At 40.8% G+C, this 14,589-nt stretch overlaps 1 protein-coding gene across 7 annotated transcripts in view; it reads right to left on the bottom strand.

Moving 5' to 3' along the window:
* Positions 1-2,177: 2,177 nt before the first annotated feature.
* The window catches only part of SLC25A16 (solute carrier family 25 member 16), a 44,871-nt gene continuing 32,459 nt past the window's right edge, over positions 2,178-14,589 (bottom strand). For 4 of the 7 annotated variants that reach the window (XM_026455308.1, XM_023205105.2, XM_023205104.2 and 1 more), the window contains 5 exons: positions 13,505-13,626; positions 13,198-13,264; positions 8,263-8,425; positions 6,933-7,001; positions 2,867-3,431 (listed from right to left, as the gene is read on the bottom strand). In XM_026455308.1, coding sequence (XP_026311093.1) covers positions 3,275-3,431; positions 6,933-7,001; positions 8,263-8,425; positions 13,198-13,264; positions 13,505-13,624 — 576 coding nt within the window. In that variant the 5' untranslated portion in view covers positions 13,625-13,626 and the 3' untranslated portion in view covers positions 2,867-3,274. Of the gene's footprint in view, positions 3,460-6,932; positions 7,002-8,262; positions 8,426-13,197; positions 13,265-13,504; positions 13,627-14,589 lie in introns of all 7 variants that reach the window. The other 3 variants (XM_023205106.3, XM_023205100.3, XM_023205102.1) reach the window with 3 other exon arrangements.

The raw sequence follows: 14,589 nt of genomic DNA on the forward strand, positions 1-14,589 counted from the left end.
ATCACAGAAGACTAGGAGGTATACCTCACTTATCAATCCGGAAACCAGATCACTGTCCCATTCTATAGACCAGAGAGCTATACCCACTGAGAGGTGGAAGAGAGGAACAATAAAGATCAAAAAAGAAATAAAATGTCAATCTTCAAGTGGAAGATAACCTGGCAAGATGCACTTTGGGTAATCTATCTGAAATAAATCAGATATAAACACAGTCATTATTTTAAATATTCTTCCATTCTGACTTATGTTTAGCATTTGTGCTTCAATATGTAAACAATTAAAAGACATTGTCAAAACATGGGTAAAATTTATTTTTAATATCTTCTGTATTCTATAACATATAGAATGCAAATTTTTATTTAAAAGAATATTTGCAATGCCCTTTTACTGATAACGTAACTGAGGTATCTCTTTTTTTTTTTTTTTTTTTTTTTTGAGATGGAGTCTTGCTCTGTCGCCCAGGCTGGAATGCAGTGGCATGATCTGAGCTCACTGCAACCTCCACCTCCCAGGTTCAAGCGATTCTCCTGTCTCAGCCTCCTGAGTAGCTGGGACTTACAGGTGTGTGCCACCACACCTGACTAATTTTTTTTATTTTTAGTAGAGACGGGTTTTCACCGTGTTAGCCAGGATGGTCTCGATCTCCTGACCTCGTGATCTACCCACCTCGGCCTCCCAAAGTGCTGAGATTACAGGTGTGAGCCACCGTGCCCAGCCTGATACTTATTTTATATACTTAAATTATCTTAAGATTTAATAACAATAATTAGCTACAGTACGGTCTACAAATGAAAATATACAAATGGTTTTAAGAACACATGTATTTCTTTTCTTTTTCTTTTTTTTTTTTTTATACAGTTTCACTCTGCCACCCAGGCTGGAGTGCAATGGCGCAGTCTCGGCTCACTGCAACCTGTGCCTCCTGGGTTGAAGCAGTTCTCCCCCCTCAGCCTCCCAAGTAGCTGGGATTACAGGCACCTGCCACCATGCCTGGCTAATTTTTGTGTTTTTAGTAGAGACAGGGTTTCTCCACGTTGGCCAGTTTTGTCTCCAACTTCTGATCTCAGGTGATCCACTCACCTTAGCCTCCCAAAATGCTGGAATTACAGGAGTGCGCCACCACATCTGGCCAAGAACACATGTATTTCTACCTACTGGTACACTTATAAATCACAAGATACATACTTATTTTTTAAAATAAAGACTTTCAAAATGAAACCAGCTCATCAAATTTTTACCAAGGTATGACAAGAAACTTTTTATGTAAAGAAATAAAAATTGAGCAAAAATAACACTTTCAACTTAGTTTTCCTTCTTTTGTTTGGAAGAAACGAGGTCTCACTATGCTGCCCAGGCTGGTCTCAAACTCCTGAGGTCAAGATATCCTCCTGCCTCAGCCTCCCAAAGTGCTAGGGTTACAGGCAAGAGCCACCATGCCCAGCCTCAACTTAGTTTTCTAATGTCTTTTATTTATTTATTTTTTTTAAGACTGAGTCTCACTCTGTCACCCAGGCTGGAGTGCAGTGGTGTAATCTCAGCTCACTGCAACCTCCGCTTCCTGGGCTCAAGCAATTCTCATGTCTCAGCCTTGCAAGCAGCTGGGACTACAGGCACGAGCCACCATACTGGCTAATTTTTGTATTTTTAGTAGAGGTGGAGTTTCACCATGTTGATCTTAAACTCCTGATTTCAGGTGATCCACCCAACTCGGCCTCCCAAAGTGTTGGGAATAAAGGCGTGAGCCACCACACCTAGACTTCAAATGTCTTTAAAGTCATATCAAAGGGCCGGGCGCCATGGCTCATGCCAGTAATCCCAGCACTTTGGGAGACCAAAGTGGGCAGATCATGATGTCAGGAGACTGAGGTCATCCTGGCTAACAGAGTAAAATCCCGTCCTACTAAAAACGCAAAAATTAGCCGGGCATAGTGGTGGGCACCTGTAGTCCCAGATACTTGGGAGACTGAGGCAGGAGAATCACTTGAACCCGGGAGGCAGAGGTTGCAGTGAGCCAAGATCACACCCCTGCACTCCAGCCTGGGCAATAAAACGAGACTCTGTCTCAAAAAAAAAAAAAAAGTCACATCAATTCTACAAATTACTGTTTCTGAAGACAGAACTTTAAATATTCCCATCCCATTTCTGACATGCTTATAATAAATCATAAAAGCACTCTAAAGAGAATAAATGGAATTCTTACGTTTTAAAACATTTTCTTAATATAAAGGATAACAATTCAAATCATATTTTACATTTCTACATCTTCATATTGCACTAAAATTATTTTACATGGAAGAACTAGTTGATGCATCATAATACCTTAGAAACATTTTTTGATATTCACATCTACATTAATAAATATTTCACAGTCTACTTAAATATTCTAGTATAGAGCAAATCATCTAACAAAATCAAATCTACAGTGCTACTTTGTTTTTGAGAGCAAAGATATTCAGTATTTTTATTTCTGCCTCTGGGAAACACACTGACATTTTCAAACACATGTAAGTCACTCATAGTACCTAGTAATAACATTTGAGCAAGACTTAGTCATTCATTCATTTATTAAACGGGGTCTCACGATGTTGCACAGGCTGGCATGGAATTCTGGGGCTCAAGTGATCCTCTCACCTCAGCTTCCAGAGTAGCTGGGACCACATGCCCATTCTACCATGCCCAGCTTCTTCATTTATTTTTGTGTCTCTACATGGCTACTTTTTAAATACAACATTAATTTTAGTTAAAAAATGAAGGAAAGAAGTGTTTTTCCTATTATCCAGTGGAGCATAATTGTGAGAAGAGAGATAACAAAAAGAAAATGTCAATGCTGGCTGTTTTATAGAACTTAAAAATTCAGTTCTCATTATTCTACTGCAATATAACCAACCCTGCTTACTTTAATAATAATAAACACTGTCAGTCTTTTAAAAACCATAACAATTAAAAACTTTGAACAGCATGACAAAGCTAATGGCAACCTCTTGAACCCCGTTTTAAAGCTAGTTCTACTTCCAAATAAAACTTTAAAGCAGTTTAGCCAGCATCAGCTTAGGAATATTTTTTTCAATGTTCTAAGGTATAATGTTTGGCATCAAAAAGTATGGTAAGCACTTCTGATTTGTGACTAAAGAAAAAATAATCAAGTACTAAAATATCAGTGGCTCCTGTGACAGTGTAAATATCCCCATTCAAGTAATGTTCCCCCAACAATTAAAGTAATGTTTCATTTCTTCTTCTGAGAATGTATTAAGAAAAACCAACCATAATTTTTTTTTTAGTTGAGGTGAAAAACCTGCTTCATAAGTTCATATGTTGTAAAAGCCACTGCTTGAGAGGGAATACAGCGAATGTAATTAAGAGATAAACCACGATAGAGTCCTTTTCGAATTCCATGGTGTCCATAGACATACTTCATAGTATCCCGCATGGTACTGAAAGACAATGATTAAATGATGACACCTCTATGCCCACTTATGAAGAAACAATTTCAGGATCCATAATATCAATTTTTTTTTTTTTTTTTGGAAATGGACTCTCGCTCTGTCACCCAGGCAGGAGTGTGGATTGCAGTGGTACGATCTCAGCTCACTGCAGTCTCTGCCTCCCAGGTTCAGCTCACTCCTGCCTCAGCCTCCTGAGTAGCTGGGATTACAGGCGCATGCCACCATGCCCAGCTAATTTTTGTAATTTTTAGTAGAGACGGGGTTTCTCCATGTTGCCCAGGGCAGTCTCGAACTCCTGACCTCAGGTGATCCACCCACCTCGGCCTCCCAAAGTGCTGGGATTACAGACGTGAGCCACCACGCCCAGGCCATAATATCAATTTTTAAAGAAGCTTAAATGCCATCTTGAATAGCTTTAGGAAGACAAATGTTATAACAAGCGAAACTTTTTTCATAATAAAAAGGTAAATCATTCCAAACAAGTACAAGCATTATGCATCAAATTTCAGGACTCATTAGTACAACATATTTTGCTTGTACTATGTCTATGACATTTATTGGACAACACTATTTCATACTTATATTTGAAATATTAATGCAATCCTTTTAAAGGATGTATGTCCAGTTGCCCTTTAAGCCTTTATTATAGCTGAAGTTGTATAGTACCAATAGCAGGTGGTTATAGAACTAAAGCTTGAAGGACTATCTTTCAGATTTCAGCAAAGAAGACTTTCCTGTTTCAGAGTTGTTCCTTTCCTTTCAAACCAATAATTTGGGCTTGGCCTTTCCCTTTCAACAGGCAATCTGGACTGAAATCTTTTCAAAAATCTCTTTTTTTTTTTTTTTTTTTTTTTTAAAGAGAAAGGTTCTCACTCTGTTGCCCAGGCTGGAGTGCAGTGGCAATCATAGCTCACAACAGCCTCCAACTCCTGGGCACAAGCAATCCTCCCGCCTCAGCCTCTTGAGTAGCTGGGACTATAGGCACACACCACCACTATGCCTCGTTAATGTTTGTTTTAGTTAAAAAAATTTTTTTGAGAGACAAGATCTTACAATGTTTCCCAAGCTGATCTCAAACTTCTGGCCTCAAGTGAACCTCCCACCTCAGCCTCTCAAGTAGCTGAATACTACAAGCACAGGGCAATGCTCATGGCCAAAAAAATCTTTTGGGTGAATAAGGCAATCCAAATTCATGAACAAATGTTCTGCTCTTCCCCTGAGAGACAACATATCACCAATCAAAATGGAATGATTTTAAATCACTATAAAGAAAACTCTGGAGCTGTGCTATAAAATCACAGCAGCCACTAGCCACATATGGCTATTAAAGCACTTGAAATGTGGCAGTCCAAATCAAGATGTAACTGTGAGTGTAAAATACATCCTGGATTTCAACTACTTCATATAAAAAAAAAGGAAACAAAACAATGAAATGTTGAGGTGATAACATTTTAGGTTAAACAAAAAATATTTTTCACAATTATATTTTTTTCTTCTTTTTCTTTTCCTTTTTTTTTTTTTTTTTTTTTTTTGAGACGCAGTCTCGCTGCCAGGCTGGAATGCAGTGGCACGATCTCGGCTCAGTGCAACCTCCGTCTCCTGGGCTCAAGTGATTCTTGTGCCTCAGCCTCCCGAATAGCTGCGACTATAGGCATACCCCACCACACCCAGCTAATTTTTTTGTATTTTTAGTAGAGACAGGGTTTCACCATGTTGACCAGGATGGTCTCGATCTCCTGACCTTGTGATCCTCCCGCCTCGGCCTCCCAAAGTGCTAGGATTACAGGTGTGAGCTACCGTGCCCGGCCCTTTTTCTTTTTTAGACAAGAATCTAGCTCTGTCACCCAGGCTGGAGTGAAGCGGCATGATCTTGGCTAACTGCAAGTTCCGCCTCCCGGGTTGAAGCAATTCCCTGCCTCAGCCTCCTGAGTAGCCAGCATGACAGGTGCCTGCCACCATGCCCAGCTAATTGTTTTTGTATTTTTAGTACAGACAGGTTTCACCATCTTGGCCATGTTGGTCTTGAACTCCTGACCTCATGATCCACCCACCTCTGCCTCCCAAAGTGCTGGGATTACAGGCGTGAGCCACTGCTCCAGGCCCTCTTTTGTTTTTTTTGAGGCAGAGTCTCACTCTGTCACCTAGGAGTACAGTGGCAGCATCTCGGCTCACTGCAACCTCCACCTACTGGGTTCAAGCAATTATCGTGCCTCAGCCTCCCGAGCAATATTTCTTTTTATACTTTTTAAAAATTTGGCTACCAAAATGTTAAACATGTAGCTCACATTATATTACTAAAAACTGGCTGGGCATGAAGGCTCACGCCTGTAATCCAAGCACTTTGGGAGGCCAAGGCAGGTGGATCACCTGAGGTCAGGAGTACCAGACCAGCCTGGACAACATGGTGAAACCCTGTCTCTCCTAAAAATAAAAAAATTAGCCACACATGGTGGCAGGTACCTATAATCCCAGCTACTAGGGAGGCTGAGGCAGGAGAATTGCTTTAACCCAGGAGGCAGAGGTTGCAGTGAGCCGACATCATGCCATTGCACTCCAGCCTGGGGGACAAAAGTGAGACTTTGTCTCAAAAAAAAAAACAAAAAAAAAACAGCTTTAAAATAGTATTTTTTTTTTTTTAATAGAGACAAGGTTTCACTGTGTTGCCTGGGCTGGTCTTGGACTCCTGAGCTCAAGTGATCCTCCCACCTTGGCCTCGCAAATTGCTCGGATTACAGGCATGAGCTACTACGACTAGCCTAAATTTAATCTTTTCTTTGCTTTTTTGTTTGTTTTGTTTTATTGAGACGGAGTCTCGCTCTGTCGCCTAATGGGCTCACTGCAACCTCCACCTCCCTAGTAGATGGGATTACAGGCACCCGACACCACATCTGGCTAATTTTTGTATTTTTAATACACACGGGGTTTCATCATGTTGGCCAGGCTGGTCTCAAACTCCGGACCTCAGGTGATACGCCCTCCTCGGCTTCCCAAAGTGCTAGGATTACAGGCATGAGCGATCGTGTCTGGCCCTAAATTAAACTTTTAACAGGAGGATTAGAACCTGATTATAGACCAGGCACGTAGGCAGATCACTTGAGGTCAGGAGTTCAAGACCAGCCTGGCCAACATGGTAAAACCTTGTTTCTACTAAAAATACAAAAGTTAGCCAGTCATGGTGGTGGGTGCCTGTAATCCCCGCTGCTTGGATGACTAAGGCAGGAGAATCACTTGAACCCGGGAGGCGGAGGTTACAGTTAGCCAAGACCATAACACTACACTCCAGCCCAAATGACAGAGTAAGACTGCATCTCAAAAAAAAAAAAAAAAAGAACCTGATTTCCTGATTATAATCTTATAAAGTTACCAAAATAAACTTTGGGAGATAAAATGGAAGATACAGACTATTGGTCAAACTAGAGTCATACCTCCTTACTGAGTTTAATGTTACATTTCCTAAAGAAAATGAACAATGACATATGATGAACTTACAGGCACTTTTCAAATTCTGGCAGAACAGTTCCTAATTGCATTCGCCGACGTGTCACATCAAATGGGTAGCTAAAAGAAGAAAAAAGGCATAAAGAATTAAAAATTTTTGGTTTTCTACTCAACAACTATTGAATACAAAGCCCTATAAACTCAAATAATGTGTTACTGCTCTTATTGTTCTGTCTAACCTAGGAGTCAGGATATAGGCATATGAATAAAATCAATTAACCATACAGAGATCTTTGCTTATGTGATCCCTCTGATTAGAGGATTCTTCTCTCCCATCACCGTAATACCAAGTTCTGTTCATTCCTAAAGGCCAAATGAAATACCAGTCCCTGAAGAAACAAACTGGTTGCTTTTCATTGTTGAACACTAATATACAGTTTCTCAACACTGGCACTACTGACATTTTGGGTTGGATCTTCCTTTGTTGTAGGAACTGTCCTGTGCACTAGAAATATTTAAGCACATCCCTGACCTCTGCCCACTAGATGCCAGTAGCACTCTCCCAGCTGTGACAACCAAAAATGTCTCCAGACATTAACAAATGTCCACTGGCGGTAAAACCACCCCCAGTTGAGAATTGCTCTACTGTTATGCAGCAAGTCCCCTTGAATACAGTAGACCAATACAAAATTTTCCATAAGGGCTAAAACTAATAATACAGATAATTGCCTGAAATTAAATACATAATATACAAATACAATCTCTCTTTTTTTTTTTTTTGAGACAGAGTCTCACTCTGTCGCCCAGGCTGGAGTGCAGTAATGCAATCTTGGCTCACTGCAACCTCCACCTCCCAGGTTCAAGCAATTCTCTGCCTTGACCTCTCAAGTAGCTGGGATTACAGGTGGCCGCCACCACACCCGGCTAATTTTTATGTTTTCAGTAAAGACGGGTTTTCACCATGTTGGCCAGATGGTCTCGATCTCTTGACCTCGTGATTCACCCGACCCACCTCGGCCTCCCAAACTGCTGGGATTACAGGCGTGAGCCACCACACCCGCCCTCTTTCTCTTTTTCTTAGGGGCAAGGTCTCGCTATGTCTCCCAGACTGGCCTCAAACTCCTGGGCTCAAGCAACCCTGCTGCCACAGTCTCCCAAGTAGTTGAGACAACAGGCAGCACTACTGCATCCAAACATGTAATTATTTATAATATGCTTAAAGTGCACACACATCTGAAAAAATGTATTAAATTGATACTTATATTTTGCAAGGGATCCTCTGTTTGAATAATCTATTAGAAAAAATAAATGATTAACCAATGCTGAAAATCAGGATCAGGTAACCATAATTTGATTAAATTAAGTTGGTGAAGAAACTTACGATATTGTCTGTGCTATTGCTCCAGCAACACCACCACAAAGTAAGTTTACGTGAGTTTTCAAAACTAAGACATTAGGATTGTCTGATGAAGGTCTGCCAAGAAGGGTAGGAGCATGGGAAAGCCCAACACTCTTTAAGGTACCAAAAGTAAAAAATGAAACACCTGAAAAAAAATAATAAATTCACCATGATGCTTAACATAACATGAGCTGTGAAAAAGACACCATTCTTAAATAATAAACACATTTCCTAATTTCTGGCATTTGGCTTAATTTAAAATAGAAAGATTTATGTACATAAATAACCGAAAGATGACAAAATTACCACCAATAAAAAATTATAGCTTTGGTTTTCATGCACCACTGCAGTTTACTGCACTGACAGAGGCTATAGTGTATATAATGCCACTTTATATGTGAAAAAAATAAAGTTTTCCAAGGTTTCACATGAGAAACATTAAATTCATGATTATTAATTACAAGGAAATGTGACAACTTATATTTAAAATAACAATGATGGCCAGGCACGGTGGCTCACGCCTGTAATCCCAACACTTTGGGAGGCTGAGGTGGGCGGATTACCTGAGGTCAGGAGTTAGAGACCAGCCTGACCAACATGGAGAAACCCCGTCTCTACTAAAAATACAAAATTAGTCGGGTGTGGTGGTGCATGCCTGTAATCCCAGCTACTCAGGAGGCTGAGGCAGGAGAATCATTTGAACCCAGGAGGCGGAGTTTGCAGTGAGCCGAGATCACACCATTGCACTCCAGCCTGGGCAACAAGAGCGAAACTCCGTCTCAAACACAAAACAAAACAAAACAAAACAAAAAAACAGTGATGGTGATAATGTAAGATACAGGCAAAAATTGAGAAGTGAAAAAGCATTTTTATTTTAATTAAGTGTCTAAGTTTGTCTTCAAGGAAGAATTGTGACCATGACAGAAGCGTTTATGTTAATTCACAAAACATGTAGAATCTAATAAAAATAGTATGCAGATAGTGCTTGTTAAACATTACATGATTTTACTAGAACCATTAAGGTTGTTTATTAATAAAATTAGGAATGAAATTCAGGGAGGGGAAAAAAGTAAATAGATATGAAATTCAAGCATTCCTCCCAACTAAGCATTACTCAAGATATTGTGATGTTTATTGAATTGGCCAGGCTCATGCCTGTAATCCCAGCACTTTGGGAGGCTGAGGCGGGCGGATCACAAGGTCAGGAGTTTGAGACCAGCCTGGCCAACATGGTGAAACCCTGTCTCTACAAAAAATACAAATATTAGCCAGGTATGTTGGCGTGCGCCTCTAGTCCCAGCTACTCAGGAGGCTGAGACAAGAGAGTTGCTTGAACCCAGGAGGCAGAGGTTGCAGTGAGCCAAGATCACAACACTGTACTCCAGCCTGGGCAACAGCGAGACTCTGTCTCAAAAAAAAAAAGATTCATAAGGGATTTCTCTTACCAAATATAAAGACTCATTATGAAACTGCCCTAGCCCCTGTGGCAGCTCATACTTCTACTCCTAACACTAATGGAGGCTAAGGTGGGAGCACCGCTCAAGCTCAGGAGTTTGAGACCAGCCTGGGTAATACAGTGAGAACTCATCACTGCAAAAAATTTTTCAAAGGAGGTAGATGCAGTGTGTTATGTGTCTGTAGTCCCAGTTACTCAGGCCACTGATGTGGGAGGATAACCTGAGCCAAGTGAGGTCAAGGCTGCAGTGAGCCATGATTGCACCACTGCACTCAGCTATGATTGTACCACTGCACTCCAGCCTGGGCAACACAGTGAGACTCTATGTCAAAGAAAAAAAGGAAAAAACAACAACAACTCTGCATTATGTTATTTTTTAAAGACGACTGGGAAAAAAAGAGACTGTTTTTCTTTTTTTTTTTTTTTTTTGAAACAGAGTTTTATTCTTGTCACCCAGGCTGGAGTGCAATGGTGCGATCTTGGTTCACTGCAGCCTCCACCTCCCGGGTTCAAGTGATTCTCTTGCCTCAGCCTCCTGAGTAGCTGGGATTACAGACGTGCTCCACCATGCCTGGCTAATTTTTGTATTTTTAGTAGAGACGGCATTTCACCATGTTGGTCAGGTTGGTCTTGAACTCCAGACCTCATGATCCACTCCCCCTGGGCCTCCCAAACTGCTCAGATTACAGGCATGAGCCACTGCACCTGGCCAAGAAGATACTATAAAATGGTGCCAAGTCAAAAGTGAAGGGGGAAAAAAAAAAAAAAAACTTCCTTAACAAAGAAAATAAATACTTCCAGAGGCATATATATAAAATGCTAAACGTTAAAAATCATTATCAGAAGAAAATATTTCTTGACACAATAAAGACTATCCATAAAAGAATAGATTGATACATTCAACTACCTTAAAACTGGAATTTCTGAACCACTAGAACAGCTTAAAAAACAATTTTTTTTTCAAACTGGGACAGGGTCTTACTCTGTCATTCAGACTGGAGTACAGTGACATGATCACAGCTCACTGAAGCGTCAACCTTCTGGGCTCAGGCAATCCTCTCGCTTCACAAGAAGCCTGGCTAATTTTAGAAAATTATTTGTAGAGACAGATTCTCCCCATGTTGCCAAGCCTGGTCTCAAATTCCTAGGCTCAAGTAATCCTCCTGCCTCAGCCTCCCAAAGTTCTGGGATTATAGGTGTGAGCCACCATGTCTGGCCACAGCACATTTTAGTTCGCTATTAGTGGACTGTTTTTTTTGTTGTTGTTGTTGTTGTTTTTGAGATGGAGTTTTGCTCTTGTGGCCCAGACTGGAGTACAGTGGCGCAATCTCGGCTCACTGCAACCTCCGCCTTCTGGGTTCAAGCAATTTTCCTGCCTCAGCCTCCCAAGTAGCTAGGATTATAGGCATGCGCAACCACGCCCGGCTAATTTTATATTTTTAGTAGAGATGGGATTTCTCCATGTTGGTCAGGCTGGTCTCAAACTCCTGACCTCAGGTGATCTGCCTGCCTTGGCCTCACAAAGTGCTGGGATTATAGGCATGAGTCACCACACCCGGCCCTTGTTGCTTTTTTGTTTGTTTGATTTTTAGAGACAAGGTCTCACTCTGTCACCCAGGAGAGTGTCCATTCTTTTGGATGAAGCTCCTACACTAGGCCCTAACAGACCAGACTAAAAATCAAAACAAGAGTCACCCATGCTTAAGTTCCACACTACCAAACTAAAACCAGTTGTTACCTGACCTTCTGAGAAATTAGGAGAAAGAAGTGACAGCCACTTTCTCTAACAGGCCAGTTTCAATCTTGAATAAGCTTGATAGTAAACTTCCCTCTGCTTGATTGATTGATTGATTGATTGATTTATAAATGGAGTCTCACTCTTTTGCCCAGGCTAGAGTGCAGTGGCGGGATCTTGGCTCACCACAACCTCCACCTCCTGGGTTCAAATGATTCTCCTGCCTCAACCTCCCGAGTAGCTGGGATTACAGGTACACGCCACCAAGCCAGCTAATTTTTGTATTTTTAGTAGAGGCGGGGTTTCACCATGTTGGCCAGGCCAGTCTCAAACTCGTGACTTCAGGTGATCCACTTGCCTTGACCTCCAAAAGTGCTGGGATTACAGGCTTGAGCCACCACACCCGGCTCCTTTTGCTTTAATACTTACACAAAAAAGGTAGCCTAATATAACCTGAAGTTAACTAGTGATTTTTCTATTTCATTCTTCCTGTCCCCAACTTACAAGGATAGTAACTTTGAACTGAGCAACCTGCTTGTTCATTGTTTCTGCTTTCTTCAACCCTTTCTCTATATAAAATCAACTCCTTCGGGTCTAGGCATTCCAACTCTTACTCTATTTTTATGAAATGAAGTATTGCCCAATTCTAGAATTGCAAATAAAGCCAACTGAGATGTTTAAACTAAACTGGCTGCAATTTTGTGTTGTAACACAACTGTATGTAAATCCACAATTACCTCAAAATAAAAAGTTTAGTTTAAAAAAAACAGGACTGCCGGGCACAGTGGCTCACACCTATAATCCCAGCACTTTGGGAGGCCAAGGCAGGTAGATTACCTGAGGTCGGGAGTTCGAGATCAGCCTGACCATGGGCAGGAGAATCGCTTGAACCCAGCAGGCAGAGGTTGCGGTGAGCTGAGATCACGCCATTGCACTCCAGCTTGGGCAACAAGAGCGAAACTCCGCCTCAAAAAAAAAAAAAACCAGACTGTAAACAAGGTAATAATGGAGACTAGAGAACTACAGGTATCCTTATCTTTCTTCTTTCTACTTTTCTATATTGTCAAAATTTCCCATAAGTCTTCTTTTTTTTTTTTGAGATGGAGTCTCGCTCTGTCACCCAGGCTGGAGTGCAGTGGCCGGATCTCAGCTCACTGCAACCTCCGTCTCCCGGGTTCATGCCATTCTCCTGCCTCAGCCTCCCGAGTAGCTGGAACTACAGGCGCCCACCACCATGCCCGGCTAATTTTTTGTATTTTTTTAGTAGAGACGGGGTTTCACCATGTTAGCCAGGATGGTCTTGATCTCCTGACCTCGTGATCCACCCATCTCGGCCTCCCAAAGTGCTGGGATTACAGGCTTGGGCCACCACGCCCGGCCAAGTCTTCATTATTTATAATGAGACAAAAACCACTTTTCAACTCCTATTTTTAATTAACATGCTCATAAAAACTAAATGTTTAACATCATCTAACGTGTGTGTTAATAAGACTACAGCTGGCTCACATATTAAGAAAAAGATGTAAAGTAATTTTCTACTTATCGTATACAAATAGTCATCTTTATATCCAAGACATTAATATTATGTGACCATGCATAAATCATTTCCTATTAAAAGTACTTAACAGACAGCATCTTTTTATATCACCATTTCAGAAAAAAAAAGAAAAAAAAGGTAACAAATTTTAAACATGCAAATTAGGATTCTGGCAAATTTGAAACATACCTGCATATGGAGCCATTCCTAAAATAGTAGGCATCAGACCTCTGTAAAATCCAAAGAAACCACCTTCCTTTTGAGTGAAGGAAAATTGCAAGTGAGATTACATTGTGCTCATTATCATAAACATCAAAGAACAAAAATCACACTTTATAACAGAAAAATTATTCTGGGATCCACCCTGAAACACAAAGATGTGCTTTCATAATTATTAACATCAATAAATAAAAGAATAATTATTTATATGGCATTCAAAATATTTTCCTAAGTATAAAAGGGCATGTTATAGATGAGGAAGGTAAATATGAAATACCTGTGCATAAATTGTTTTGAATGCATGAATAATTCCTGTATAGGTGTGTTCCCCTTTCACCTGGAATGCTAGGCGGACCCTAACCATGTCAAGAGGGTAAGTACAGATAACTGCTGTCATACCTGAAAAGAAAGTAGAAACTTAAAGGTAAAAAAAAAATTTGATATATACATATATTCCTCTATCATTAGCATTATTCTAAATATTATGGCAATGGTGAAAACCCAATAAAATCAAAGGTGATATTACTGATAGAATTACACTATATCATTAGATGCAAAAACAACCTAGTAAGTGAAGGGTCAGTTTGCAAAAAATATTTTCAAGTTCTCACTGTGAAGTTATACTGTCAGCACCAAAATGGTACACTGTACAGTGTAAGGGAATCATGAGATTTTTTTTTAAAACAATTATTGTACTATTTATGTATTCCCAGTTAAGACATCAGAAAGGAAACACAGTAGTAAGTCCTCCTGATCCATGGTTCCCACATCCACGGATTCAAGCAACCATTGATGGAAAATGTAGTGAGGTCTACAATGGTTGCATCTGTACTGAACGCGTACAGATTTTTTGGTCACTGTTTCCTAAACCATATAGTATAACAAATACATACATAGCATTTACATTATATTAGGTATCATAAGTAATCTACACCCAGCCCAACTCCGTCTATTTCTTAATTCCTTTTCCCATGTTACAAGTTTTCTATTTACTGGCTAAAAGGGGTTTAATAGGCCAGGCGTGGTGGCTCACGCCTGTAATCCCAGCACTTTGGGAGGCTGAGGTGGACAGATCACCCGAGGTCAGGAGTTGGAGACCAGCCTGGCCAACAGGGTGAAACCCCATCTCTACTGAAAATACAAAAATTAGCCAGGCATGGTAGCGAGCACGTGTAATCCAGCAACTTGGGAGGCTGAGGCAAGAGAATCACTTGAACCCAGGAGGTGGAGGTTACAGTGAGCTGAGATCATGCCACTGCACTCCAGCCTGGGTGACAAGAGTAAAACTGCATCTAAAAAGGAAAGTAAAGGAAGGGAAGGGAAGGGGAGGGAAGGGAAAGGGAGAGGAGGGAAGGGGAGGGA

Source organism: Piliocolobus tephrosceles, chromosome 9 (assembly GCF_002776525.5).
Source record: "Piliocolobus tephrosceles isolate RC106 chromosome 9, ASM277652v3, whole genome shotgun sequence".
In the NCBI taxonomy this organism is placed as follows: Eukaryota; Metazoa; Chordata; class Mammalia; order Primates; family Cercopithecidae; genus Piliocolobus; species Piliocolobus tephrosceles.